This window comes from Gallus gallus, chromosome 4 (assembly GCF_016699485.2).
Source record: "Gallus gallus isolate bGalGal1 chromosome 4, bGalGal1.mat.broiler.GRCg7b, whole genome shotgun sequence".
Classification (NCBI taxonomy): domain Eukaryota; kingdom Metazoa; phylum Chordata; class Aves; order Galliformes; family Phasianidae; genus Gallus; species Gallus gallus.
In genome coordinates this window covers 24,980,254-25,007,308 of record NC_052535.1, presented here as the reverse complement: position 1 = coordinate 25,007,308, position 27,055 = coordinate 24,980,254, and the positions used below count along the sequence as shown (strand labels likewise).

At 40.6% G+C, this 27,055-nt stretch overlaps 2 protein-coding genes across 23 annotated transcripts in view; one reads left to right on the top strand and one right to left on the bottom strand.

Moving 5' to 3' along the window:
- NEK1 (NIMA related kinase 1) overlaps positions 1-15,329 on the bottom strand; it is a 43,666-nt gene extending 28,337 nt beyond the window's left edge. For 4 of the 16 annotated variants that reach the window (XM_040699543.2, XM_040699547.2, XM_040699552.2 and 1 more), the window contains exons 1-14: positions 14,664-14,718; positions 13,671-13,725; positions 13,055-13,202; positions 12,883-12,979; positions 10,930-11,027; positions 9,524-9,607; positions 9,014-9,081; positions 8,815-8,901; positions 7,698-7,752; positions 6,289-6,489; positions 3,618-3,678; positions 2,330-2,487; positions 423-482; positions 136-195 (exon numbers count right to left, since the gene is read on the bottom strand). In XM_040699543.2, the coding sequence (XP_040555477.1) occupies positions 136-195; positions 423-482; positions 2,330-2,487; positions 3,618-3,678; positions 6,289-6,489; positions 7,698-7,752; positions 8,815-8,901; positions 9,014-9,081; positions 9,524-9,607; positions 10,930-11,027; positions 12,883-12,979; positions 13,055-13,171 (1,146 nt within the window). In that variant the 5' untranslated portion in view covers positions 13,172-13,202; positions 13,671-13,725; positions 14,664-14,718. Of the gene's footprint in view, positions 1-135; positions 196-422; positions 483-2,329; positions 2,488-3,617; positions 3,679-6,288; positions 6,490-7,697; positions 7,753-8,814; positions 8,902-9,013; positions 9,082-9,523; positions 9,608-10,929; positions 11,028-12,882; positions 12,980-13,054; positions 13,203-13,670; positions 13,726-13,898; positions 14,719-15,127 lie in introns of those variants that run through there. The other 12 variants (XM_040699542.2, XM_040699551.2, XM_040699555.2 and 9 more) reach the window with 7 other exon arrangements.
- The window catches only part of CLCN3 (chloride voltage-gated channel 3), a 60,530-nt gene continuing 48,284 nt past the window's right edge, over positions 14,810-27,055 (top strand). For 2 of the 7 annotated variants that reach the window (XM_004940931.5, XM_420400.8), the window contains exon 1: positions 15,375-15,497. Coding sequence is in view for 1 of the 7 variants with exons in the window: in XM_046940723.1 (XP_046796679.1) it covers positions 15,468-15,630 (163 nt within the window). In the remaining 6 variants the exon portion in view is untranslated. Of the gene's footprint in view, positions 14,940-15,374; positions 15,631-15,843; positions 16,051-22,485; positions 22,656-27,055 lie in introns of those variants that run through there. The other 5 variants (XM_046940723.1, XM_015285385.4, XM_015285384.4 and 2 more) reach the window with 4 other exon arrangements.

Here is a 27,055-nt window from a genome sequence, read left to right as displayed (position 1 = left end):
ATAAGGATTAAGTAACATATTTAGTAACTGGGGAAACTGAACTACTGCCATCTCCTAGGCAACACAACATGTCACTAGAATTACTATGGGTGTTTAAAAAAAAATTAAAAAGGGCGTCCCAAGTATCTTGTCTACCTGATCTCTCTGGCGTTTTTCTTTTTCAGGCAATTCTAACCTTTTCTTTTTTGAAGGTTCCTGAAAAATAAGCATATAATTTGGTATTTATTGCTCAGCCATTGCTCTGCGAAGCATCTGTCAAGATTGGTTAGTATTCCACTTGCTGGTTATGTCCATGAAGATAAAAATCTTTGCTAGATTATGACTGGAAAAAAAGATAAGGAGGAAAGGTTCGAAAGTTTTATTTTGCCATTCTTGCTTTGGACTTTGCTTAGATTAAAAATTAGCATGAAATTTCATGATACCTCAAACATTTTCCTCCTTTCTTCTCCTGGAATAATTTTCTTCTTTGGAGTTGGAAAGGCCTAGATAAAAGGTGAAACTTAAAATTAGATAGCACAATGCTAGAACAAGGGAAAAATTAGAAAAGTCTTAAACCCACATCTTGGTATGTGCAAAATTGGGTTTAAAATAACTCATTAGTTGGGAGGTTGTAAATGCTACCGTACTTGTTCACCCACTGCTAAAGAGCTCCCTCTCGAAGGCTGAAGATAGTAATTTACGATCTGTTTCATCTCAGTTTTTCTTCCCTGGCAGCACCATTGCACATTATAATCTTTTCACGGTCTTTGACGGTCCTCAGATATTAAGATCGCCTCTTATTTGGACAACAAATTTATTAGGTTATCCTTAGGCTTTGTCTTGTTACCCACAGAAGATGGGAACGAAGCCACTATCGAATGTCTGGTAAAGAAGCAGTTATACACAATAAGCCTTTTTTTCCCTGACTCAACAAGAACAGTTTGCTTCATAACATTCTCTTTTGACAATCTAAGTTTCTATCAGATAAGTACTTTTCAAATACCTCAAAAAACTGACTTAAGTCTCTAAAAGGCTTCTGTGCAATTCAACTACGGTGCATTCATGTAATAACACTAAACAAGCGATGGAGTTGTATGTTCCATTAGAAATCCACATGCAACCTGCTTGGCTAGCCTGGAACAACAGGAGGAAGGATAAAACTTGTATTGTGCTGTAGCCATTATTTCTAATCCATATCTTACCCCTTGCTACTACGTACATTCCACACAAAGGATTATCTTTAAGTTGCAGTGCAAGATTTTTTCCTCAGCCTTCACCCTGCCATAACAGGGCTTTCAGTCTCTGTACAAGTTGCTTCAGCACTGGTTGGTGAAACTGATTATACACAGCAGCAGAGCAGCATATGATTGCAAAACCAAGCCTTAAATGGGAAAAAGCATCATGATCTCATAAGGACACACAAGTTTTTGTGTTTGCTTACTCTTGCTCTCTTTTTCCAGCTGCACATGATAAACAGATGAAGCCCGTGGGGATCACTGGTACAAGTTCAAAAGATTCAGAGGTTACTGCAGGATTAGGGGAACGCTGTCTCAGGGCTCATTTTCTGTCCATCTATCATACATGACACCAAATTTCATAGATAGTAATCTCAGTGTTATGCTTCCCAAAATGCCAAGAGGACAATGAAACAAACAGGCAAATCACTTGTTCAGAAGACAGTTTGAATTATTTCGCATGCTGAGAGTAGAAAATGCTGATGTGGGAGCTTCTCGGTTACTAGTTGCTTGGAACATACATAACTAGTTGTATCATGAAATATCTCCCAGCCATTAAGTTAATTAAGGAATACACATAAACAGCTTTACGTAATAGGGAATGTGGAGAAAGATGACTGGGGAAAAAAAAAAGATCAGTAGCACCGTATGAAGACCCATTTCTCATTAGCTCATGGAATTAAGCCTGGCAAATTGTTTTTCTGATTACACAATTTTTCTGGCTGACAACGCTTTAGAAAGTTACTAATAAGTCTGAAAATTGGAGATAGTTTTTGAACACTGAAGAAATGTACGAAGATTCTGTGCCAATGATGTTGGTCTATCTGACTGACTTCCAATATTTCTAAGAGCGGTCAGCATCAGAGAAGTTCACCACATATGCAACGCACACCTAACTCATTAGTGGAATTAGAAAGGAAGCCTAAAGTAGCAGCCTCCAAAAATCATACTTAAACAAATAAAAATCATAACAGAGCAAGACACGCACTTACAATACTATTTTCTCTCTAGATGCTTTGTTCATATAAATGACATTTTGAAAAGGAACAAATAATATTTTCATACCATTCAAATACAGCATTAGTGAAACAGTTCATTTCAAGTAACTTAGTTACCTGCCTAAGTTTAATCAATGACTTTTTCTCATGAAGCTTTTTGGGTGCGTCATAACACTTCTTCATCGCTAAAGGCACTCCGTATTTTGCAGCAGGTTTGGTAATTTTCTGCACTGGTGCAATTGAAGCCGAGATATGTCCTTGAGCTGGTCTTTTAGCTTAACAAGAAGAGACTGTTTTACAGCTATATCCAGGCCAGTAAGTACACTGTATATCCCTCTCCCTACGTACTGGAACAGCAGTCAGAGAACAGATGAACTGCTAACATTTCATTCACGTGAGCTGGTTGTATAAATGTAATATATCCAGCTATCCAAAACAGCTCTTCTAATTATCATGTTTAATAACAAACAGCAGAGCACAATCCCTGAGCTTTTCACTTTCACCACTTGTTTTACACTGGAGAACTGAAACTTACTCAAGCTGCTACATTTTTTTTTTAACCCAGTTGCTATGAACACAGGGAACAGTTTTCCCAACATAATGAAGAGGCACTGGACTGCAACCTGCAAAACTCAGGTCAGCACAAGATGAGTTTTAAAACACCTGCAGTTTCAGTGGCCTCTAGGGATATTGTTTCTCTTGAGAAGTTCCTGAAAATAAGCCAATTACATCTCGTGAATTTGATTTTGTGTCAGTAGGGTTCTCGTAACTACAGAACTAACAGGACAGCAGTGAAGTACATGCAATATACTATCAAATAATTTCAAGAAAGTAAAATTAAAAAAAAGCCTAAGGAAAAAAACCATGTGTAAACTAACTGTTGTAGGAAAACAATGATAAGACTTTCGTGAGAAAGTAAACCACAACCTAATATGCCACCAATAGCAAAAATTCTTTGGCTCTGGGCTGAAGTCAGGGCGTAATCTTGGAGTCTCCAACAAAACCTCAAAGCCTCCCACTTTTAATAAGGAATGGGATTTCTCACTACCCAGGTGGCACTAATTAGGCAAAAAAACCCACAATAACAACATACAATTTGTTTCTACTATTTGCAGTTTCCACTATTTTCTTAAACTTTAGAAGCATGACATAGTGCAAGAGGAAAAAGTAAACCTAAAATGTTACAAGCTCAAGGACTGCATTACCACGGTTTGTTCTCTGTAAATGTCCAGCTCCCAGTGGAAAAAAACAAGAAACAAACCCATACTAAACTGCTTCCCTCTCTTTTCTCTCCCCAAAACTCCTAGAATCAGTTATAAGAACACACCAAAAACAACACAAGAACAGAGACAGGCATATTATCTTGCCAGATTCTTAAGCTAAAGCATTTCACACATTTACTTACCTGGTCCAGCATGTGGTCCAAACTTGTGAAACACTTTGTGACTGAATTCTTCTGCAATAAGCTAGAAAAAGAGTTCAACTGTTAGTCAAGAATATTTATGTTCAAAGCTAGAAAGAACTCATTTTCAGCAAAGTCTGTACACCTCTTTCAGTTAAATTTCTAATTACTAGTATTTACTAAAACCCTAAGTGAACAGTAAGTTCAGTATTAAACTACGTATTCAATGTGGCATCACTAGCATTGGAATGAAGTTGGATTCGTTATTTTCAAACATTTTTGACATAGAATCATTTGAGATGGAAGAGACCCTTAAACGCCAGCTGATCCAATTCCCCCCTGCAATGAACAGGGACATCTACAGCTACATCAGGTGCTCAGAGCCTGGTCCAGCCTAATTTTGAAGGTCTCTAGGGATGGGGCTTCCACCACTGCTCTGGGCAACCTGTGCCAGCGCCTCACCACTTGTGTTGTAAAAAATCTCTTCCTTATTTCCAGTCTAAATCTTCTCTCTCTTAGTTTGAAACCATTTACCCTTGATTTATCACAACAGACCCTGCTAAAGAGCCTGTCCTCTTCCTTCTTATAGTATCCTTTCAAATATCAAAAGGTTGCTATCAGGTCTCCCCAGAGCCTTCGCTTTTTCAAGCAAAACGAATCAATTGAAAATAGAAACATTAATAAAATCATTTTAATTAACTACTTAGTCTGGTTTTCAGGTTGCACATTACCTGAACTATGATCTAACTCAGAAACTAGAATAAAGTTGAAGTGTTCATCACCATATGTTTTATGAACAGTCTGCTCTAGATTACTGTATAGTTCTCACATTTCACTTCAGTCTCTCAGATAGCCTGTGTCAAAGCACAGTGCTTTGAGATTTCTGCAGATTTCAGCTTTTCTATGTTTTCCAAGATGGAAAGATATATATGAGATACGTATATACATAGGTTATCTAGATAACATACACGGGGTTTAGTCACGCATCAAGTTAGCATAAAGAAGCTTTAGAAAACAGTCTCACTGAAATAAATGTATTGACTATAGACAAAACATTTAAACATTAGTAGATTATTCTCACACATCATCTTGAATACTGTATGTAGTTCTGAATCCCTTATCTCAAAGATCATGTAGTAGAGATGGCAAAGTTTCTAAGAAGAGTAGTAAGAATTAACAGCATACAAGATCTTCAGTACAAAGAATTACTTAGCTCTTCAGCCTGTAAAAAGATGCCATGCAGTGTAGCAGAGATCTAGAATACTACATGGGATTTTGCAAAGAAACACAAAAGGGCAGAAATGATAATCCCAATATAAAAAGTGTAGAATACAACCAAGGACAAGGAGGAAGCTTTAGAATAAGCAATAGCAAAGCTGTCTGTGATAGGCGTACCTGTTCTGTCACAGGTAGCAGACTTGTGACTATGAAAATTAAGAAAGAACTTATATAAACATGGAAGACTGATTTTCTAGCAGTTAAGAGGAGCATTTCAGCAACAGTTGTAACGTTTTGCAGGTTACAGAACCACGGAGGATCTCTTTAGCGCAGATCAGGGAAAGCAGAGGACAACAGGACGTGTATGCCGCAGTTACCAACACATTCAATAAGAGATGTTTCCTGGTCATTTCTTTCTCTGTCTTTTAAGATTTTTAATCTGAACATGTCAGTGAATCAGTTGTCAAAACTGTCTGCAAATATTTCTACTTAACCTAAGAAAATACTGACATTATCAGGTAGCAGTCTATTACCAGCTATACCATGTCTGACTAACCACAAACAGAAGTTTTGTTCTAGCTGCTAGAAGTAAAATCTGATCACGCCTCTACTTTTTTAAAAGACAGGTTTTCTACTATTTTTACAAGTCTGCTGTGAAGACTTCTGAATCTGTCCTTTCACTGGAACTTCAGTATGAACTATCATTAGCTGAAAGTCTAATTCACATACAAATGAAATTCCAATTCTATATGGCCTTCTCCCAAAATTTCTGTATGTCACGATTAGAATACATCAGAATTCTTTATATTTAATGAGGTCTTCTTCTGCATTAATTCTCTCAGCGTTCTTTCTCTTCCTGTTTTTACTTACCTCATACATCAGCGCTCATGGTTCTTGATCTCTTTTGATTAGATTTACATTAAAATAGCTTGAATAGTTGTCAAATTACATCAATAGATCCTAAACAGAATATTGAATAATTTCCTCTAGGTTGCGTAGGTAAGAAATTCAAACATCACATTTACTTAGCAATATTTCACAAAATAAGCTTTCAGGCAATTCCAAATTGCAAACAACAAATGGATTGAAGAAATTACAATAAAGGTTTGATGCTGAAGACATTGACAATACCACTTCACGCAAGAAGTGCGTATATAAGCAAATGGACATCTGACTCAAAATTTCTCCCTGTATACAAAGACATACAAAATAATACTCTTCAGACACGGTCAATTTAAAGTTTGTGAAACTACCAACTACTTCAGTAAGTTGAGATTGTGTTCATTTTTATTTTTTGTAGTTCATAGTAACAACTCTTTCTTCTCTCAGCTGAAAAGGTTCGCATAAAAGCTTTAGGAAATATCATTACTTCACCTTCTCATACTGTATATCAACACTGGAATAAAGAATAGTCCTAAGAAGTCTTAGCCAAATTAAATGAAAACCAACTCCATACCTGCGGTGTGAGAAATTTTTCAACCCGTTTGGCTATGAAATTTTTCTCCAATATGGAGTTCACTGATGGTCTATCCCTAGGATTCCTTTTAAATAACTGTGACAGTAGATTACGTAGGTCATAGGAATAATGCACAGAAACAGGAGGGAAAGATCCAGAGATTATCTTCAGTACCAAGTTCTTCATGTTACCAGCTTCAAACTGTATTATGTAAGAAAACCAGACAGTTACTACACGTTACTGCTTGCCTACACGTAAAGCTGAATAAAAGGTGAGGGGAAATAAAAAAAAAAAAAAGGAGAATACAGTCAACACAAAAAAGCCCACACCTTCTTCTGCCTGGGCGTACCAAAATCAATTTCCAAGGTCATCAACAGTTTTCATCAATAGTTTGAAATAATTTGTTGCCAAGTATACCACTTTTACATAAATGTATTGCATTACAGCTACTTCATACCATATTAATATATATTTTGCAAGCAAATATTTATTTTCCCCCAGAGATCTAGATGAATAGCAATACACAGTTAAGTATAAATACAATGATATAACAATATCTGCTTGATCTGCTCTGATCTCCTGAACACTTTCCACTTTCTGCTCTTTTCAGAACAGCATGTTTCAAATGAAAGAATGTAAAGCATTCACAGTCATTCGGTGTGAAATCCAAAGGAATGTTTAGACTAGTTTGAGCTCAGGAGGCAGCACACACCATTTCAATCCCTTTGAACAGTTAAAAGAAAACTGTGTGTATCACACAGCTTACAGAAAACAAATTGCTATCAACCCTCAGAGCAGCAACTCTGTCAACACTGTTATCTCAGAAGGACTATGTAATAAGAAATTGCAAAAGCTTTCATGTTATCTTCATGCCCTAACCTTTTTCCCCCCTCAAATTGACATGTTATAATCTTATTTCTTTTAGTAAAAATAGTCATCTCTTGACAAAAAAATGTTTTTTTTTCTTCCTGTCACAACTGGAGAGTAATAAACAATCAAATTTAAAAAAAAAAAGCAACTCCTTCAGAGTTTTTTTTCCTAAAAACTATGAGTGTTCTACAGCATACAAATCCACCTACACAAAAGCTGGCAGGCTAAATTTAGGCCTTCTTAGTTACAATGAAAAGGTCGAGCCTTCAGAAAGAAAAGAACACTGTTTGTTAACACACCCAACAACTTTTCAGCTAACTCAACCTCACTGAATATCTACCTTGAAAGCAGAAAAAAACAATCCAAAACAAAAGAGGATTGGCGTGAATCAAACCACAGTAAATGTTCATCAGTACAGGAAAAGAAAATTAAGATGTTGAAGGCGATTTTAAACAGTCACCACGAAAGTCCTGAATCAACAGAAATACATCTGCAGAACAGCAGGAAGTCTTTCAAAGAAGCAAGAAGGTTCTACTCACTGCATGCTTAAGTGTGCACATTTCATAGAGAACGCAACCAAGGGCCCAGATATCACTAAAACAGAAAGAACACAACCTAGAGTTTGTTGTGGGTTTAACACGGCCAAATAACTTATTTACCAAATACTTTACCTTTGAAAAGGAAAATGTGATATTTTGAGTAAATTACAGTCTCCCTTGAATGTACAACCTCTACTCCTCAAAGCACAAAACCTCATCAACCAACCAACCAAAATTAACAATCAAATCCAAGGCCAACCTGAAAAAACAGATGGGGTTTTTCGGCTTCAGATTTTATACTTTTTCATTTGCACCACTGAGATCAGAGAAACCAGACAAACTCTGGGTAAAGGTTTCTTTTCTCTAAATGTAGACATTTACTTGAGATCTTTGAGATTTAGAAAAAGCAACCCACTACTGAATGTGGCAAATAGAATTAAGTTCAACTGAACAGGTAATTTACTCTGTTTGATGCTGACTTACATTACCCACGCTTGCTAGAAGACTGCAGAATTTAGCTCAAATACAACTGGACAAGAAATCCCATGTAAAAGAAACTAAGAGACGAGGTAATATAATCATCTTTATCTTTTTAGCACAGTAGTGCACTCAAAAAAATGAACCTATTTCAGTGGCTTAATGCAGAGTAAGACTAAGCAGATCCTGAGCACTTAAATTACATTAGGGATACCATTACCATATAGGACCTACTCGCCAAGGTAATAAATGTGTAAGTGAACTACCTGAAGGATGACTACCCACACATGCGCTTAGAAGTAATCCAATTACTGAGTTCGTATTTCTTTCTTAATGTGGTTTCACATTCATAAATTAAGGCAGTAACGTGTACACAGGCCAAAGCAGAGCCATAATTAAGATGACAGCTAGATTTAGAAGTCAAAGCACTAAGTTGGATCATCTCTGCATCACGCTGCTTTGTATCACACACATCTTTGTATCACACATCACTAAGGTCCTGCCCCTGTACGGTGAGGCTCTGTCTTTTTAGGTGAGAGATGAACTATCATCATCATATGATTAGAACAGCCTTATATTTCTAAAGGACTCAGGCTTTCTTCTCCTCACCAAAAATATTAAATAAAATGGTTACTAGTACCTTTTATTGTTGTAAGGCCTGTTCTGGCATATTTCAGGTGATAAATAGTATGGTGTTCCTATGCAAGTGCGAGCCAATTCCACAGTACTAAGAAAAAAGTAAGAATGGACATTAACTCACACAAAGCGCACTAATTATGTTTTCCTAAATGAAAGCAATTCCGATTCTCTTAGAGAAATCAGCATTAAAAAAGAATTACCTGTTCAGAACTCTCGCGATTCCAAAATCTCCCAGCTGTATTGTTCCATCTTTGGTTAAAAATATATTCTTGGTATAGAAATTTTAAGAAGTCTGTTAATCAAAACATTCGTACAATTGCACGCTTTTTGTTCTCAGCATGTTTTAAACATAATGTTTGCTATCGTTCAATTACTCTGAAGCCACTGGCATTAATGACTGTGAAACACCAGACTTATTCTTGTCCTGCTTTATCATAATTATAGAGAACACTGCTGAACATTCTAAAATACAACTACTTGTGGAGATAGAAAAAGTCTACTCCAGTAATATTGAAATGGCTTCTTCTCCTTGTCTGTTACTAAAAATACCATTTAAACAACTTCTGTACAACTCTGAAGAAAAAAATATTTCCAGTACTAAAAGCATTTATGTAAAAAGACTATTTTCAGTGACTTGCCAACTTCCACTACCAAGATAGAGATGCTATCGCTTTGGAAGAAAATTCAGTTTTCAAGAATTACCTACATACCTGTGACTTTATGTCGCGATGTAAGATTTTTCTATCATGTATATGTTTCAGTGCCAAACAGATCTGTACAAACCAATCCAGAATCTATGTATGAAAAAGCAAACGTAACATCAGCAACTTGATTTATCTACAAGTTTCTCCAGTCGTATTACTGAAGACGTTACCAAAATCAGTTCTCTAACATTTTTACCCTCTTCCTACAAACCTGTTTTTATTTATACCATACTACCATTAAGACCTTAGCAGTACTGACACCACAATGCATATTTTTAAATGAAAAGAGTATGTTAGCCAAGTTAGATGTTAAGCCTCAAATTATTATTTCATTACATATAGTACAGCAAACAAAATGCATACAATACAAATTGGATTGGCAAAAGCGTTCCAAACAAGGAACTCGCATCTTAAAGAAGATACTTTTGCTCTAATCAGTACATGTTTTATGCATTTTACCTTAAAAAGAAAAGTAGTACAAATCAGATTTCAATGAGAAAAGCAACAAACAACGTACAACTGGAAGATCATAAATAAAGCAGTAACCTTCACATTTTTTGAGAATTTATAAAGGGTCTAGCAGCAGAAATCTTTTCATGTGAACATTGCTTTCACGTACCCAACTTACAGGTACATAAATGTCAAAATCACAGTATAATCTAACGTAGTTTTTCTACTTCCCCATTTTAAATTCTTCTTGTAACTGAGCCCAAGCCAGCAAATGAAAAGTTTTACAACTTACGCCTAAGAAGTTTCATGATTACCCTGCTCTAAATTCCACCAACAGATCTACATCTAACACCTACAAGCCTTTCCAACCAGAGGTTAACTGAGTTTGAGGTGTTCCTATTGGCTGCAGATAATAAAATACAGAACAAGAAAAAAAGATACAGAAAATCTGTAAGCAAGGAAGCACAAAACATGACCAAAAACCTGAATCCCACACGATCTATTTCCACCTAGTTGAAACCAATCTGTACATTTACATCTTCTCTGTTACTGTACGAGTGACTTCTTAGCAAGCACAACAAAGAAAGAAAATCTGCTGGTGTATTTCCAATACAATATTAGTTTTTTCTACAGGAAAAAAATGCTTTGGAATTATGCAGCCCCTGTACTGCTAGATTATGCTGTTTTACAATGTAAAATTATATTACTCCTTTATAAAGTAAAGTAATGACAAATTCTGAAAAATCGAGCTCAGTATTAAAGAACAAAAGTCCTATGCCATAATGTCTTGTAGGTTTAAAAGCTACCAAAAAAGACAACGCCATGGCTGACAGCAACAACTACCACAGTTTGGAAACCTTCTAAATAGACTAAGAAACAGTACCAAACTGAGCCAAAATAACTTAGAACCAATGCAAAAGAGATCATGCATCAAAATAGTAAGGCAGCAATTTGCTGAATACCTGATCCTCAGAGAACAGGACTCCTTTCTGGGCATTTATTTTTTTGAACAGATCTCCTCCTTCACAGTAATCCATCACTATGTAGAGACAACCATTTTCTGCAAAATAAAACTAAATATTACAAAAGAAGGGGAAAAAAAAAGAAATTGCCCATCTTTACTGCAACTTTCACTGTAAAGGTTTATCTTTGCTTTTTCCTGCAGCTCCTATAATAAAAAACGCACATTTTTGTATGTATGATACATTATGATTTACTATGAAATTAAAGATGTCACCTTATGAATATAATAAGACAATTCTCAAACCTGTTTGCTGATGCAAACATCCCGAAGAAACTCTACCCTAAAAATAGAGAACTTCAAATTTAACCCAGTTAATTGCCTCCATCTTCCTAATTCTTTCACGCAGATTTACCTGGATAAGGTATTACTTATATGGAGTGGCAATCACCAGCTCTCATCTCAGACTTGAATGTGATTTCAGAGATTGATGACTGGTAATAAAACTTTCAGCTGGCAGTGATGATGGAAATAATCAAAGTCTCAATTTTGCATGAAATCTGGGGAAACTTTCAAAAATCCTATGCAAGCCGTCACTATGAGACTTTAACACATATAATACATTTGACAAAAAGCTATGGTTTTATTCCCCAAAGCAATCTTTCTCAGCTACTATTGAACAAATTAGTAGGCAGAAACGCATTGCAAGTTACCAGTGTATCAATAAAATCTTAAGATTTGATGAATATAAACTCAAATACGTCACTAAAACTCAAGACCGGCACTAATCACAGATCAGACACAATTTTGAGAAGAATATATGCATCACATGCTGCTCAAAAAAAAAAAAAAATTCATTAAATAGTTACAACTTTTAAACTCCAAGTAGAGTCACATGAGTCTCCCACAGAACACCTCTGAAATTTAGACTGGAAAACACTGAAGGGGGAATTTTAAGCTCACAGATGTTTGTGTATTTGTTAAGATTTCTGATGAGAATTATTTTAATAGATGATCCTAGGAGTTTGGGTTTCTTGCAGACCTGGTGTTGGAATAGCTCTGTTTCATAAACCAAATTAACACGTCGTTTCAAGTCAACATGCTTCAGCAAGAAAGAAGCAATATGAAATCCAGTGAACTACACAGTACACAATCTACCTCATTCAAAGCAAAGATAATCAAATAAAAAAAATCAGTCCAAAAGAGCAGGCCTCTAATACACAGAAAAGAGAAATACAGATTTATAGATCAGCAGACCGTGGTTTTGCTCTTTATGACACGATTCTCACTTAATGAACAGGAAAAAGTTAAAACCTCAAATCAAAAGGCTTTTTAAAATCACCTGGAAGGAGCAAAAGGATACAACAGCAGTGCTCTTAAGCAGCATTTCAAATAATATTCAGGGTTTTTTTTTTAACAGTATTATCACTTTAGATGATAGGCTCTTGCAATCTTTTACCTGTTCTGCTTATTCCCCAGAACAGTAACTGTGAAAATAATGTAGAATTAAATTTCTCCTCCCTTTACAGCTTATGAAGCAGTCATCACTATTCTTCTACTCATGAAAGCAGAGATATGATCGTAAGTATCAAGGACTAGAGAGTGAGGTACCATCACTTTTGCCAGTTTGTCAATATCCAACTTCAGACCACGTGCATTTTTAACACACACACGCACATTCAATAAGCAATGCTACACACAAGCATTCAAGGAGATTTATCCTCAAGAAAAACAAAAAAGCACAATCCTTTCATTTAAGCATCAACCAAAATAGAATCACGTAAGGAAGCAACAGGAATATTTAGCTGTTGCAAGCTGGCAATTGCAAGAAACTATAACCAGAGAAAAATGAAGAGATAAAGGGATGGAAAAACAGTTACAGAGAAAACACTGACTTTTAAACCCATGCAGTACACAGTCACTGTCAACTTTGGTTCTACTTTATTAATCTTACCTTCAAACGACTCCCTATACAGGACAATATTTGGATGTTTCATGTTGGCCAGTACAGCAACTTCTCTCCTTGATTCTTCTCTCTCTTTATTTGACATCTTCAAAAGGAAAATAATGATTTTTGAAAACAGGAATATAAAAACAATAGATCAGTAATTAATAACATCACTCACCTTAGAGATGTTAATTTCTTTAATAACATACTGCTGGCTATTTTCTTTATCTTTAACAAGAAACGCTTTCCCAAAGGATCCTTCTCCAATTTTTTGCACTTTAATGTATTTATCCATAGTTTTCTTCTTAAGGCATTCTCCTCAAGCACTAAGCAAAAAAAAAAAAAACACAAAAGAGATTTAGTTACTGTAATTAGTCAGTCTTCCAGCATACCAGGTCATTACATTTATTTTATTTGTACCTTCAAGTGTCAGTCCATTTGTCTCTTCAGCCACACTATATGCTTTGCAACTATGTTTTACGTTACCCTATCTTAATCTCAACTCTACTTTCATAGAGTTTACTCAACTGGTGTAGAAAAAGTGCTGCATTGCTAGAACTGCTTCAATCTTTCATCTCAACGGGCAGTAATAAAAAAGAGCGCCCTTGAAATGAAGCAAGTAGTCAGAGCTCTAACTGTAACTTCTCATTCCGCTAGCAAGACTGTACAGCGCTACAGCATCTAGTTAACAATCCTCCATTCACCTCTACTTGGGAGAACTATAGTAGGGATTGAAATTAATCACACACCAATTCTTAAGAAGCACTAAACCCAGTATTTTGGAAGGTACTCACACACAGAGAGTGCCAACGTCTCAGGAAGATGAAGGACCCATACCATGGAAACACGCTAAAAGGCAAAAGTTTGATTAGTACGGTTAAAAAGAAAACCAAACTAAACCAACCAACCACAAATACAAAGCAAGAGACCTCAAGCAATCTTTACCGCAAAACTGGAAGCGAGGAAAAACAGAACTAAGGATAATTACTGGGACAGAAAACAAGTAAAATGACAGGCCTTACAGCTTAGAGATGCACGTTTTTCTCTTTAAGCACAGGAAAGATATTTCAGTGTGAAACTGGACATCTAAGAGAAGGAAATCTCAATGTTAACATCAATATTATCGTATGGGCAATGGCAATGCACACTAGATAGGACACCATTTTAATTTCAAGCGGTTTTATCAAATTCTCCTCCTATCCTGACAGGTTTGCAAAACAAGCTACGGTGTCCTACTGCAGACCCAGCAGCAAGAAGCAGAGCTGGCGTTCCCACAGCACGCTGCGCTGTACCACCACGGGCTGCAAGCGGGAGACGGCAGCTCGGGGACGGGCAGCGGTGCTGTAAGAGGCGAGGGGGGCCTGCGTCAGCGTAGAGCACGGGAATTGCGAGCCTCGAGAAGGGCCGTCCGTGACAGGGCGTTGGCCGGTCAAGCGCTGGGCAACACGTCCCGGCGCCACCGCGGACACGCAGGAGGCGGCCGCCGCACCGGGCCGCAAACCACGCCCGGGACAACCCGGCGGCAAACGAGAGCCGAGCAGCCCGAGCCGCTCAGCGGCGAGCACGCTTCTCCGGCCAGCGGTCAAAGCCTCAGGCCGAGCCCCGAGCAGCGGCCAAGGCACACCGAATCCAACCGGGCCGAGTGGGCCGCCCCCACAGAGCCGGGGCGAGGAGCGGCCGGAGAGCTCCCTGCGGCCCGCGAGGACCTCATCCTGCCGCACGATTCCGGCTCGAGCGGCGCCCACGGGGCCTCACGTGCATCCCGCTGCGACAGCCGCGCCTCTCACCTCCCCAAAGCCGACACGGCCGCGCAGCCACCCTGCGGCCCGCCCCTTCGGGCGCGATGGGCGGCTCCGCCCGGCGGCTCAGCCGCCATTGGGCGACCCGCGCCGAGTCGGCCGGCGGGTCCGCCTGCGCGCCCTTCCGGCGTAGCGGCGCGTCTCCGCGGTAACGAGCGGCGGGCGGTCGCGCCGGCGCCGCGCTGAGTGGGACGGCGGCTGCGTTTGGGAATAGAAGGGGATAGCGGCGCGGTGACGGAGCAGGCGGCCGGGCGCTGGGGGCAGGTGAGCGCCCTCGGACCGTCCCACCGGGGTGCCGCGCTCGCTCCCCGCGCTGGTTGCGTGGCCTTCGTGCCTCAGCGCCAAGCGAACGCGCGTGGTGAGCTTTAAGGAGCGACTGAGTTCGCGACGCTGCTGTGCCCAGCTTGTCTCAGCCCATCTCACGAGCACATCCCACAGCGCAGCTCCTGTACCTGCACTGCCACTTTTAACCCTTTCGCTGAAAGCGCGTGCACCTCCCGCTCCTCCGCTCCGGCCCTACCGGGCCGGGACCGCCTCCCTTGCCGGCCGCTCCCTCGGCGGCCTCCGGAAGTCACGCCCCCCTGCTGGCGGCGGGAGCCGGAAGTTGCGGCCGAGACCGTAGCGCGGTCCGTCCTGCCGATCCCGAACGGCGGCAGTGCGTGCGCGCGGGAGGGAGGAAGCCCCGCCCCCAGGCTGCGGGGGCGGGGCTGCGGGCAGCGGAGCGAGCGTTGGGCCGGGGGCCGAGGCGCTGTGAGTGGCCTTTCCGCCACCCCGCCCCGCCGCTGCGGGAGGATGCGCCAGCGCCTCCCCGAGGAGCAGCAGGTAGGGCCGGGCTGGGCCCGCGCAGCTCGGTGCGGGGCCGCGGCGCGGGGTGGCGCCTTCCGGCAGCGCGACGTGACGCGAGGGACCGCCGGGTGCTCCCTGGCGGCGAGGCCGAGATGGCGGCTCTGGCCGGGTGAGGGCCGAGGGAGCGGCTCACCCCTCGCTCCGTCCCGGTGCCGCGAGGAGCGGGGGGCCGGCGCGGGCTCTCTCGTTTACCTCTGGAGCGGGAAGGGAGGGGTGCCCTGCTTGCTTACTGGCACCCGGCTTTGGCTTTGCTGTGTGTCAGCGCGGTGTTTACGTAGGGCTGTCCTACTTGAAACGCCCAGCGTCTTCTCCCGGCGTAACCGGGGTTAGGAGCGGTGTGCCCGAGCTGTGCGCTGTGCTGGCGCCGGGCCGGCTGGGGAGGGCCCAGGCACACCTCGGGGGGCTGCGGGGATCCTCGTGGAGCCCCGCTGTTAGATGAGGGAGCCGGGCAGTGCGGGTACAGCTTGGGCTGCTCTGTGCTTCTCTGCCGGCTTCCCCGCACGGGTGATGCAGAAACACGGAGCGGAAGGTAAAAGAACTGTGTGCCCGTTCTCACGTAACCGCTAAAGTCCTTGGACGAACTCGTGCTGCTGGTGGGATATGGTCTGTGTTGAATAATAAATGTGCTGTGTCACACTTTAAAGCACTAACCGAGGTAAACCAAGGCCGTAACAGTGGGATAAAAACATCTCTGGTGCTCAGCTGTGTTAGAATACGGATTTAGAAATACCGTAGGGAAAAAGTACCAAAATATAATGAGTTTGGGATTTCTTTTGGTGCCCTGTTGGTACTGTGGGACCTCTGAAGTTTGTGGTGCAGAGTTTGTGGAAAAAATCGAGTTAATGCCTGTTTAGGTACCAAAAGCATTGATGCCTCTTGCGTTCAGTTCTCTTTTCTTGGTGGACCCGTGATGGATTTTATGTTCTGTATCCCGTGGCAACATCAATGCTTCTTTGCCAGAACAGTTAGTTGAATGGCAAAGCATGCTGGCATGACAGATTTGAGAGCAGATACTTATCAGTGCTGTTTGTCTATTTTAAGAAACTTCAGTATACTGTAATGTAAAACGTAAAACATCCATCTGTGCATTATTGGAAACTTACATGTGAAGTAAAATAAGCCCATGGAAAGCTGTCAACTGGCACTATCATTTATTTCTAAGATAAAAGTCTTAGACTGGAGAACTGCTTTATATTTGATGTTTCCTTGGTTAGCAAACAGACCTAAACTTGCAGCTCAGTATTCTGGGCTGTCAGGGGGTAATTCTGCTTTGAGAAAACCACAGCTAGCCTGGAACTCACAGCTTGAAACAAAATGACTTTGCACCTGTCTGCAACGCTTTGGAAAACGCAATGTGTATTGTGACAAGGAAAGTGAAAGTTGGTTTTGTTTCCTTCTATTTACTGTTGGTATGTCAGTCCTTTGAATTCTTTGGCAGCCAATAGTAGATGTTGAGTGTAACGTGCATTGTAATATTTCTAGGAACGTATTTTCACTGTTCCGTGAATGCATTTTCCCAGATCATTACAGTAACCTTTTTATGAGTGGTTTTCAGTACTGCAGTACTGCTATTTTTATTCTTTCTGTGGTGCATTTTTTCAAGTTAAAAGTAATATTGTGGTAATTTTTTTTTTCTCTTTATATATATAAATTTCTTATTGACTTACAATAAGAACAAGCCTCTCCAAATCCTTAACCAGGAAAGATTTTTGCACCTTTTGGTCTCTGCTCTTCATGAATGTATTGTTCTGAACCCTTTTATTTTATGAGTTCGCCTGCATTCTTCTCTCACAGCTTTGTTTGTACTTCTTGTGTTCTTTTTCCACTTACTGTTTGTCATAAACTGGTGTTTTGGCCACCTGTAAGTGAGAATCCACTCCTGGCTGTTCTATGAACAGATGTGCAGTATATGTTTTCTAAATCTCTGAATAAACACTTCTGGTGCGATGTGTTGTTTTTCCCACTTTGCTTCAGAGTTTTGGTTGTTTGATACTGCCTCCCACAACATCCTGATAATGAAGCTGAGAAAGTGGGGGATAGATGAGTGGATGATGAGGTGGATTGAGAAGTGGCTGACTGGCTGAGCTCAGAGAGTGGTGATCGGCAGTGCAGAGTCTGGTTGGAGACCTGTGACTAGTGGTGTTGCCCAGGGGTCAGTGCTGGGTCCTGTCTTGTTCAGTGTCTTCATCGACAACCTTGACGAGGGCATAGTGTCCACCTTCAGCATGTACATCGATGATACAAAGCTGGGAAGTGTGGCTGATATTCCAGATGGCTGTGCTGCCATTCAGCAGGACCTGGACAGTCTGGAGAGCTGGGCAGCATGAAACCAGATGAGATTTAACAAAAGCAAGTGTAGAGTCTTGCACCTGGGAAGGGATAACTATGAGTGTCAGTACGCTTTGAGGGATGACCTGCTAGAGAGGAGCTCTGCAGAGAAGGACTTGGGGGTCCTGGTGGACAACAGGTTGGCCATGAGTCAGCAGTGTGCCCTTGTGGCCCAGAAGGCCGGTGATATTCTGGGGTGCATTAAAAGGAGCGTGGCCAGCAGGTCAAGGGAGGTGATCCTCCCCCTCTACTTTGCCCCCGTGAGGCCTCACCTGGAGTACTGTATCCAGTTCTGGGCTCCCCTCTACAAAAAAGGCAGGGATCTCCTGGGTAGAGTCCAGTGGAGGGCCACAAAGATTATAAAGGGCCTGGAGCATCTCTATGAGGAAAGGGTGACTGAACTGGGTCTGTTCAGCCTTGAGAAAAGAAGACCCAGAGGGGATCTTTTTAATGTTTGTAAATATCTTAAGTGTGGGAGGCAAAGGGACATTGCCAACCTCTTTTCAGCAGTCTGTGGGGACAGGACATGGGGAAACTGCCCTAACCTGGGGCATAGGAAGTTCCTCACTAACATGTGAAGGAAATTCTTTTTGGTGAGGGTGACAGAGCACTGAAACAGGCTGCCCAGAGGAGGTTTTGAAGTCCCCTTCTCTGGAGATATCCAAGACCCTCGTGGACACCTACCTGTGCAGCCTGCTGTAGGGAGCCTGCTTTGCAGGGGAATTGGACTGATGATCTCGGGAGGTCCCTTCCTCCCAATACAATTTGTGATTCTGTGTGTATGTGCATCTTACTTTAATATTTGGATAACAGAGTTGCTATTTGAATGTAAGCACAAAAGCTAGGACAGCTGTTCCAAGTTGGCAAACGTTGCCAAAGGGCATTCTAGGAATGTTCACATTTTTTTCTCTTGCCTTACTTAAGTGACTTCATGTGCGTGTGGATAGATGCTCCTGTGCAGATCAGATTCTCAAGGTAGAGGCTTGTAATTGTTTGGCAGTAGGAATATTTGTAACCTGGTCATAATTAAAAGAAAAAAAGGTACTGGAAGTTCTACTGTTGAAGAGATTTGTGCCAGTTCAAGTTGTTTGAAGAGTTTCATAGCTCTCAGACTCTGGGCTGCGTGTTTCTCAACTTCTTGCTTAGTCACCTCATTGGCAGCAGCTGTAGCGACCTGCACAGGGTCAGTGATGGCAGTGATCGTGTGCACAAGTCTGCTTATACACCCTCCTTGCTCGTTTTCCCCACACTCACACCTCAGCTTTACACCTGTGTGCTCTGAAGGCATATTTCTGTAGCTGAGCTCCCTGCAGCAATCTTTTCTTTATAACCTGAAAGCACAGGTTCTGTGTTAGCCGACTTCTAAAGCTGCTCATGTGCCAGGCCAGCTCTTTACCTGTGCTTGTAAATATGAGGTGTGTGCAGTGTTTTGTGCTTGTTCGTATTCCAGGCTTCAGTAACTTCTGCTCGGGATGCTCAGAATATTAGGAAGTTGACCATTACAAGCTTTTATAGCTATTTAACTCGAGGCTTGTTTCTGAACACTGGAAACCTTTATAAAATAATCTCTGAGAATGATCAGGGAAAAAAAAAAACCCAACACATTTGAATTGATTTTAATAGAGAGATTTATACAGGTTGTAAAAATAATGCTGTTTTGTGGGACGTATTCTGCTTTAAAAAGGTAGAAACTCAGAAATTGGCATACAACTTAGAGATAATGTTTATATTTAATGACTCAATAATAGCTGTTGCTGTCAGAGAGAATAGAGTTGGCAAAGCGTTTTCTGGGCTTCATGCATAATAGAAAGGATTCTAAACAAAGCCATTAGGGTAGTTGTAAATGTTTTCAGCTGTAGGATCCACATTTGTTTATATCATGTAGCAAATAAGCTTGAATACATGCTTACAGGAATGAACTGAAATAAGAGAATGTGTAACTTCACAGTAGGTTAGACTTTTTAAATGACTTTTGGAGACTCATCAGCTATTTTCTCTTGAACTTTCTAGATGTTCAGCTTTGTAATTTGTTGTGCCTTTTGCTTAGACTTTCTAGTTATGGAATTAGACTCTGTGCCCTATTGTGGTTACTTTTTGTCTTCATTTTTTTTCATAATTTTTTTAGAAGTTAACGAGAGTACTCAAATATGCATTTTGAGTGTTTGTACCACAATACAGTCCAGTGAAGAAGCACTTCCAAATTCAAATGGTAAAAATATAAGGTCACTTCAGTAATGCATTTAAATTACAGATGCGGCTCCTGAGGTGATTCAGTATTTTGTCATCCTGCCAATTGAAATCCAAGTTCTCCTCATCCTGAATGCTAGTTTTGTTAGAGCTCCTTCCATTCCTGTCTCCAATTAGTGTTCTCTGCCAAAGTTGTTGGGTTTTGCTGATTTATCTGTAGTTCTTGATCTACTACAGCATTTCTCGTGAGGTTTCCATTATTAATTTGTCTCCCATGTACATGTTGGGGGGGAAAAAAAATGTTGTTCCCCCCATATGCTTCCAAACACTCATTTTTTCCAGTTCACAGAAGCACAGAATCACCAAGGTTGGAAAAGACCCCTAAGATCATCCAGTCCAGCCCTCCACCTACCACCACCATTTCCCCACTAAGCCACGTCCCTTTGCACCACGTCTAAACTTTCCTTGTGTTGGATGCCATTTGAAGTATTGCTCAATCTTTTCTTTCCTTGTAATTTTCAAAATTAAAAATCTCTCAAGGAACCACTTTTTTTTTTCCCCCCTCCTAAAATAATTGACAGTGATCCTTGCTTTCAACTTGATACCTCTATTTAACAGTAGTAACTTCACTGTAAATTCTCCTGCTGGAAACCTGTCATCCATGTGTAGGCCCTGACAAAGTAGGCATAATTTTAGAAGATGTACTTAACAGTTCAGCTTTGCACCTGGAGAGAGGATATTCAATGAGAGGAACTTAGTTTGCATTCAGAACTGTTAATGTGCTTGATGTAGTGCATGCTTCACTTCTGGTGGTGTCAGTGCCTCCGGGGCTTTGCTGCTGCTTTCTTTTTCCTTTCTCTTTCCTTATTCTTTTTTTAGATGGATGTATCTCCTGTGGTTAGCCTGTGTATTTGTATTTCAAAAAGGAAAAAGAAAGAAACAAGCAACTTATAATCTATTATATAAAAATATCAGAGATTAATATCACAAGTTTCTTAAGAGATCTATTTTATTTTTTATCCTTTGAAGAAGGCCGGAATGGTAATCAGTGATGGGCAGAAATGCTGTGTTGACAGAAATCAGGTGGCTTCTGTCTAGTTAGAGCCAGTAAGGGCAGCCATTGGCTAGGTCCTGCTGTTGGTTGCACATCTCTTCAGTCCTTCCTCACCTTGCTTTTTCTGATTCCAGGCTCATAAACCTCATTTGTAATATTGCCTCTCAAGATTGAGTACTTTCCGTGTGATTCTCTTTCTGTTGGGGTCAGCTCTCTGATTGCTTTGTGTCTTGGCTCCAAGAGCCTCTTTTCTGTGATGGCCTCTTACTTGCTTTGTATCAAGTTTTCTTTTACTTCCTTGACTACTTTCAGATCATTTAGATATAAAAGCATTGAACTCAAGCAAAATTATCTGGAAGGCAGTCAGCTCAGGTGAGACCCTGAACTTGTGAGTCTGAGCACATAGCTGAAGGCTGTCTGGTCGTTTCTCTGGGAAGATAAAGGTGCTGTAAGTGATAGAACTTCAGGTAGTCCTGGTGTTGTGTAAAAGCTCTGCTTGATTTTTTTTTCTTTTCTTCTCCTATAATTGCAACACAAGTTCATGTTCAAAAGGAACAAAATCCCATAAAAGCGGTCAAGAGAGGATTGCATACTGTTGCTGTCGTTTTTCATCCAACAGATGTGATGGCTGAAGACTAAACAGATAAAACATGTTGTCTGCAATGGCACCTGCAGTCATAGTTCCTGTCCTTGAAAAAGGGAGTGAGTTTTGCCTTTCAGTTCCCCTAACAAAGTTCAGTTTTGTTCTCATCTGAATGTGATCACAAGAAGAATGCAAAAGGAGTCCCTCTTTTCTTTCCTGGACAGAGTATTTATAGCTGTAGGTACTGAACCATTACTTGAAAAACTAATGCCAAATCTTAGATGTATTTTAGGCTTGTATCTCAAGCGGTGACCAAGGACCATTTTTTATATCATGACTCAGCTAACGATCCAAACTTGTCTGTGAAGCTTAAGCTTTTGAGTTACGTTTGCTTTTGTATTTAGTTTAGGTTTGTATGAAGGGATTATATTCTGTTTATTTTTTAATCAAAGCCCAAGCACTAAAAGACTACCACTTATTTCACTGTTTATTACTGTGTTCATGCAGAAGACTTTGATTCTGACAGCGGAGATTTTTCTAATGTATCAGTAAATGAGGTGAGGTTTAAATCTGAGTTTTCAGCGAGTTCAGCCATTCTGGTTTGAAAGCAACCAAAGGGCATTCATGTCAGCAAATCTGTGAATGTGAAAGAAGCAGTCCCTTCCAGCAAGCTGGATCATGTGTTTGTGCCGGGTGGTGAAACGCTTCATCTACTGTGGGTGACCATAGCCTTAGGAGTCAAGATGCTTTAGAGTGGAGATGAGGTAGTTTTGAGTACTTTAAGTCAATACCCATAATGCTTTTAATCATGTGACTGGGAGCATGTGTTCAGTATTCATCTACTGTGTAAGCTGGCAGTTCTCTGTTGGCTTTATTGTCTTTTTTTTTTTTAAGCTGGGAAGATAAGAAGTGCTGTAGGATGAGTATTTGGTATTGATTCTGCTTTTGTGAAGGTCAGAAGCAGTAGTGATATTCTGTGTTGGTATGTATCATAAAAGTATAGTTTTGTCTATGTGTTTCTATGCTTGTCCTTGCTTGCTTTCTTGTGTAGAGAACACTTGAGATTGTGTCTCTTTTTGCCATCAGGAGTAATTTAATTCTGGAAGTAGCAGTGAGTAGAACCACAATGAGCTTTTTATATATGTATGTTTTTGGAAATCTCTTCTACTCCAAGAGTACCTACTGCATAAGTTGAAATAGTTTTTAACTTCTAACCGATGTCAGTATATTTTGTTTTACTTAAGTAACTTCATTCAACTGGCTTTATGTTTTATTTCCTTAAATCTGGCCTGTATTTTGACCAGGATCCTTCCTCGCTGTATGGCTGCAACAGGAGCTGTGCCATTCCTGAGATCTGTGAAATTCTTAATAATTTGGCTTCTTGTATATCCTTAAGAATTTTTGTCCTCTATGCTGACCTGAGGAAGTTGAGGAATGCTGCTACTTCTCTAGTTTCTCCCTTGCGTGTTTGGTTTGAAGCATATGACTTGCAAGCCGTTTTCATGAAGGAATATTCTGCTCATTACAGGAAAAATACTGTGAGAAATTTCTCACGATTCTTTCACCCCCTTGCCAAAACTGAAGCTTGGAAGCTGAACCATGTTCTTGTTAGCTCTCTTCGTGTGACAGAATGAGCAAATAGGGGCTCGATACGCTCAGTCTGCAGTGGAAATGGGAATACAGGTTTGATGCTGGTGAGGCTAAGGATGAAAGATTGAGCCCAGCTCAGCCTTTGTGTTATAAGTGTTGTGACAGGCCTGTGACACCTGAACCAATTCTTAATGAAGGGTGCTCTTATATAGCAACAAGGAAACAACAACAAAAATGCAATACACAAGGTTAGGATTTAAGTATTCAAAGACATTCTTGACTGATTCCACTTTTTAGGCAGTTGTTTTGACATACATGTATGCATGATAAAATTCTAATATAAGCATGAGTTTTAATGACATTTTCTTTCCTTGTCCGTAATATATATGAGATATATGTATTTGTGTATGTATTTGTATATATGTTGTATTTGGAATTTCTGAGTAGATAGTATCAAAGATCACATTTCAAGGTTCTTATAGTGTAAACCCTTTAAAATTCTGTATTTTTTTTGTCTTAAACTTGCAGCAAACGACTCCTCTGTTGCTGTTACTACATTTCCTCAACTATAGAACGCATTCATATGTGTGAAACCTACACTGTCCTCGTGTAGGTTTTCCAGGAAGCTTTGCCTGAGTTACGGGACGATGGCTGACTGCTGGTTAGCTCTTAGCTATTGGTAGTGATAGGAAAAACTGAATATTACAGCAATTTGGGGGTTTCTCAGGATTGTTCTGAATTTGGGAAACAGCTCTCCTGTTAATGTTATGCCATTGTGCTTTTTGGCCTTTCATTATTGAGTTTTTTTTGTTCCTTTTTTCTTTCGACTACTTAAAGCACGTTTGGAATCTGGAGGAGCACTTCTAAGTTCTCACCCACTAAACCCACTTCTAAACCTCCCAAAAGACTAAGAAACTTAAGATGCTGTTTGTTTGCAGCCCTTTAAGTTACAGAAAAGTGTTTAAGTTCACTTTTGGGGCAGCATCCCATAGCACAGATTTGCAGATTGTGCACGTTACCTGACCACAAATGTCCTGCAAATCGGACTTCTTGCTGTCCTACTTTGTCTTCCCCAGAGACACTTCACGACACCAGAAGTGGCTCCCTCAGCTGACTCGCTTCTCTGCCTGACCTTTCATTGCGGGGCCTGAGAGATGGGCAGGATGTCTGGTGTCAGAGGGAAGGAAAATGCCTGAGGCACTGAGCTGTACAGAAAGCTCTGACTGCTACAGATGTAGCTGTTTCTGTGCTATTTCTCTTTACCAATCTAGATCGTGCTTGTGCTGTGCTTGATTAACCTTGCACAACTTGCTGTATGCTCGCTGCTTTTTTCCCCCTCCCTAGATGAAGCAAGTGAAAGATACAGCTTTAACTATCTTTTGTTTTTTTTTGTTTAGTATCATAGGCCTTTCTGTTAACCTGCTCTGTAGAAGGGTTATGATGGACATTGTGGAAATACGTTAGCAATGATAGTGTGACCACTTAGTTGCACCTTTTTCCTGTTACACTCTTTTCATAGAAACCTTGAGTTTGTGAGCAGCATCAAATCCTTTGTGTCCCTGATCACTGCCTACCTCTAATTTTCTTTCCTTCGGAGATAATCTGAAGGGTTTTTAGTCTGCTTTCTCTCTGGATTGGGCTCTTGATGAAAACTATGATGCTTCTCCTCCGGCAGCTGTTGCCATAGAAAGACCACTTTCCTGGCTCACCCTTTCCTTTGTTATTGCTGTTCTCAGCAGTCTGTCCCACATCCCTCTGTGTCCGTTGCTCCGGTGAAGCAGTTCTTCTGCCTAACAGTATTTGAAGGTTGCATGAACAAACACCTTTACATTATCTCAGCTCCTACACTCTACACAGCTCAAGGTAGGTGCATCCCTAGCTATGTGTCTTAGCTTGTTAAATAAGCCATTTTTTTTCAAGGCACACAGGGAAGCAGATTGTCTGTTGACCTAAGCTGTGTTCCCTCGCGCCCACAATTGTGGGTAGAGGTGGTGGACGAATTAGTGACTGTTACACTCTCCAGAAGTAAAACTTCAGTTCTGTGCGAAGTTTATTGTAGACTGCTAACTTTCCAATGGTCTTGCTTTCCTGCCTTCCTGCTGTTGCTGACCCCTGTTGTAGGGCAGCAACCTGTAACACTGTGTCAGGTAGGAAGCAGTTGAGGTCGTATCTGGGAACACAGAGAAACAGTTCTTAGCAATCTTCCTTAGGGTACTCAGTTTGAATGGTTTTGGTTTTAGAGCTGGTTCTTGCTTGATGGAGAGGTCTGTCTGCAGTAGAAACAGTGCTTCAAAATAAGGACAGAAGGGCTTAGTGTCATGCCATGTTGTGTGTCTGAGGGCACAGGCGTGCTGAAGGTGCTGGCGTGTGGGATGATGTTTGTGTGGAGCTGATGCAGGGATTCTTCACGGTGTGCTGGATATGGCTCGGAGAGCCTGTTGGTTTTGTTTGTCAGTTTCTGACTGATGAAATGTTCTCTTTTATTTTAGACCAGATTGAAAGCATTTCCTCAATTATTGGATGATTTAATATCTGTAGCACGCACTTTGATGTTTCTGCAATGTTATTAAAAAGATGTTTCTTATTCTGATTAGCAAGTCTCTGGTAAGAGGAACTGAAGCTGTGAAGTTTAACATAAATAATTTTTTTTTTCTTTCCTCTGAGAGATTTACGCTGGTCTTCTTCCAGTGTGGAGGGATGCAGTGAACAGTGCAGCAAGTGGATGCACATTTACTCATTTCAGCTGTGCTGTATGTCTTCCATTCATGACACTGCCCAACTGATAAAAGACAGGGTGATGTTAATGGGACTTTCTGTGAGCATAATAGCAAAATAGTTGGACTGCTTGCAAAATGAGACTTCTTTTTGGCATGTTCTTTGTAGGTATAACTGCATCTGTTGCTTTGTTTCAAATATAGATTCAGAATAAATTATAAATCACAATTTAATGCTCTTGTTGGAAAAATTGAGATGCTTCCTTTGTGTCCAGGTGTAAGTAATTGTATTTTTTTTAATAGGATATGCTTCATCACGTGATAGGGTGAAATTTTCTTGGCTGTTGTTCGTTAGGGAACTTTTCTCAGTGTCTGTAAAATGGCAGACGATTAAAATGAATTTTCATGTGAAGAGTGAAGATGTTTTTTAAGAAAAAAAAATCATTTTTTAGGCTATAAATGTCCTATTCTGTAAGGGAATTAGAATGGCCAAACCAAAGGGATTTGTCTTGCCCAATAGCAGATTTCTAGGGAAGTGTTTATGAAAAGAATAAGCATATATGCTTTTCCAGAAAGCTTTCATAGCCTCCAGTGTTTCCACCGGAGCTGTTGTCTTCAGTAGTCTTTGAAGAGGTTTTTTTTTTTCTTTCCTGAATTTGTCAGAGTGCTTTATGAGCAGTTGGATACTTGTGCAAAGTGGCAAAGATCCCACTGCTTACATCCCTATGTTCTGTGTCAAGAGTTGGCCCTTCTTTGCTTGCCAGCTGACTTGTTTTGTCTCACCTCTTTCATTGTAACACATAGGGACTATTGAAAAACAGCTCATAATCTTGGCTTTCTTCGTGTGATTCTGCTGACATCTTGCATCTTCTTCTGTATTGCATCTTTTCCAGACTGAGGAGTCCTTTGTTGGCCTATAGAAAGAAAGTTCTAGCTCTTCTATAATCTTCCATACATAATCTTCTGTAATTTGGACTTCTGACAGTATGAAGTTCTCACCTGATAATACTTTATATCAGATTTATTGGAGAACGACTGGTGTGTGTTAAACTCTTTCTTGTAACTCTAGCATCTTGTT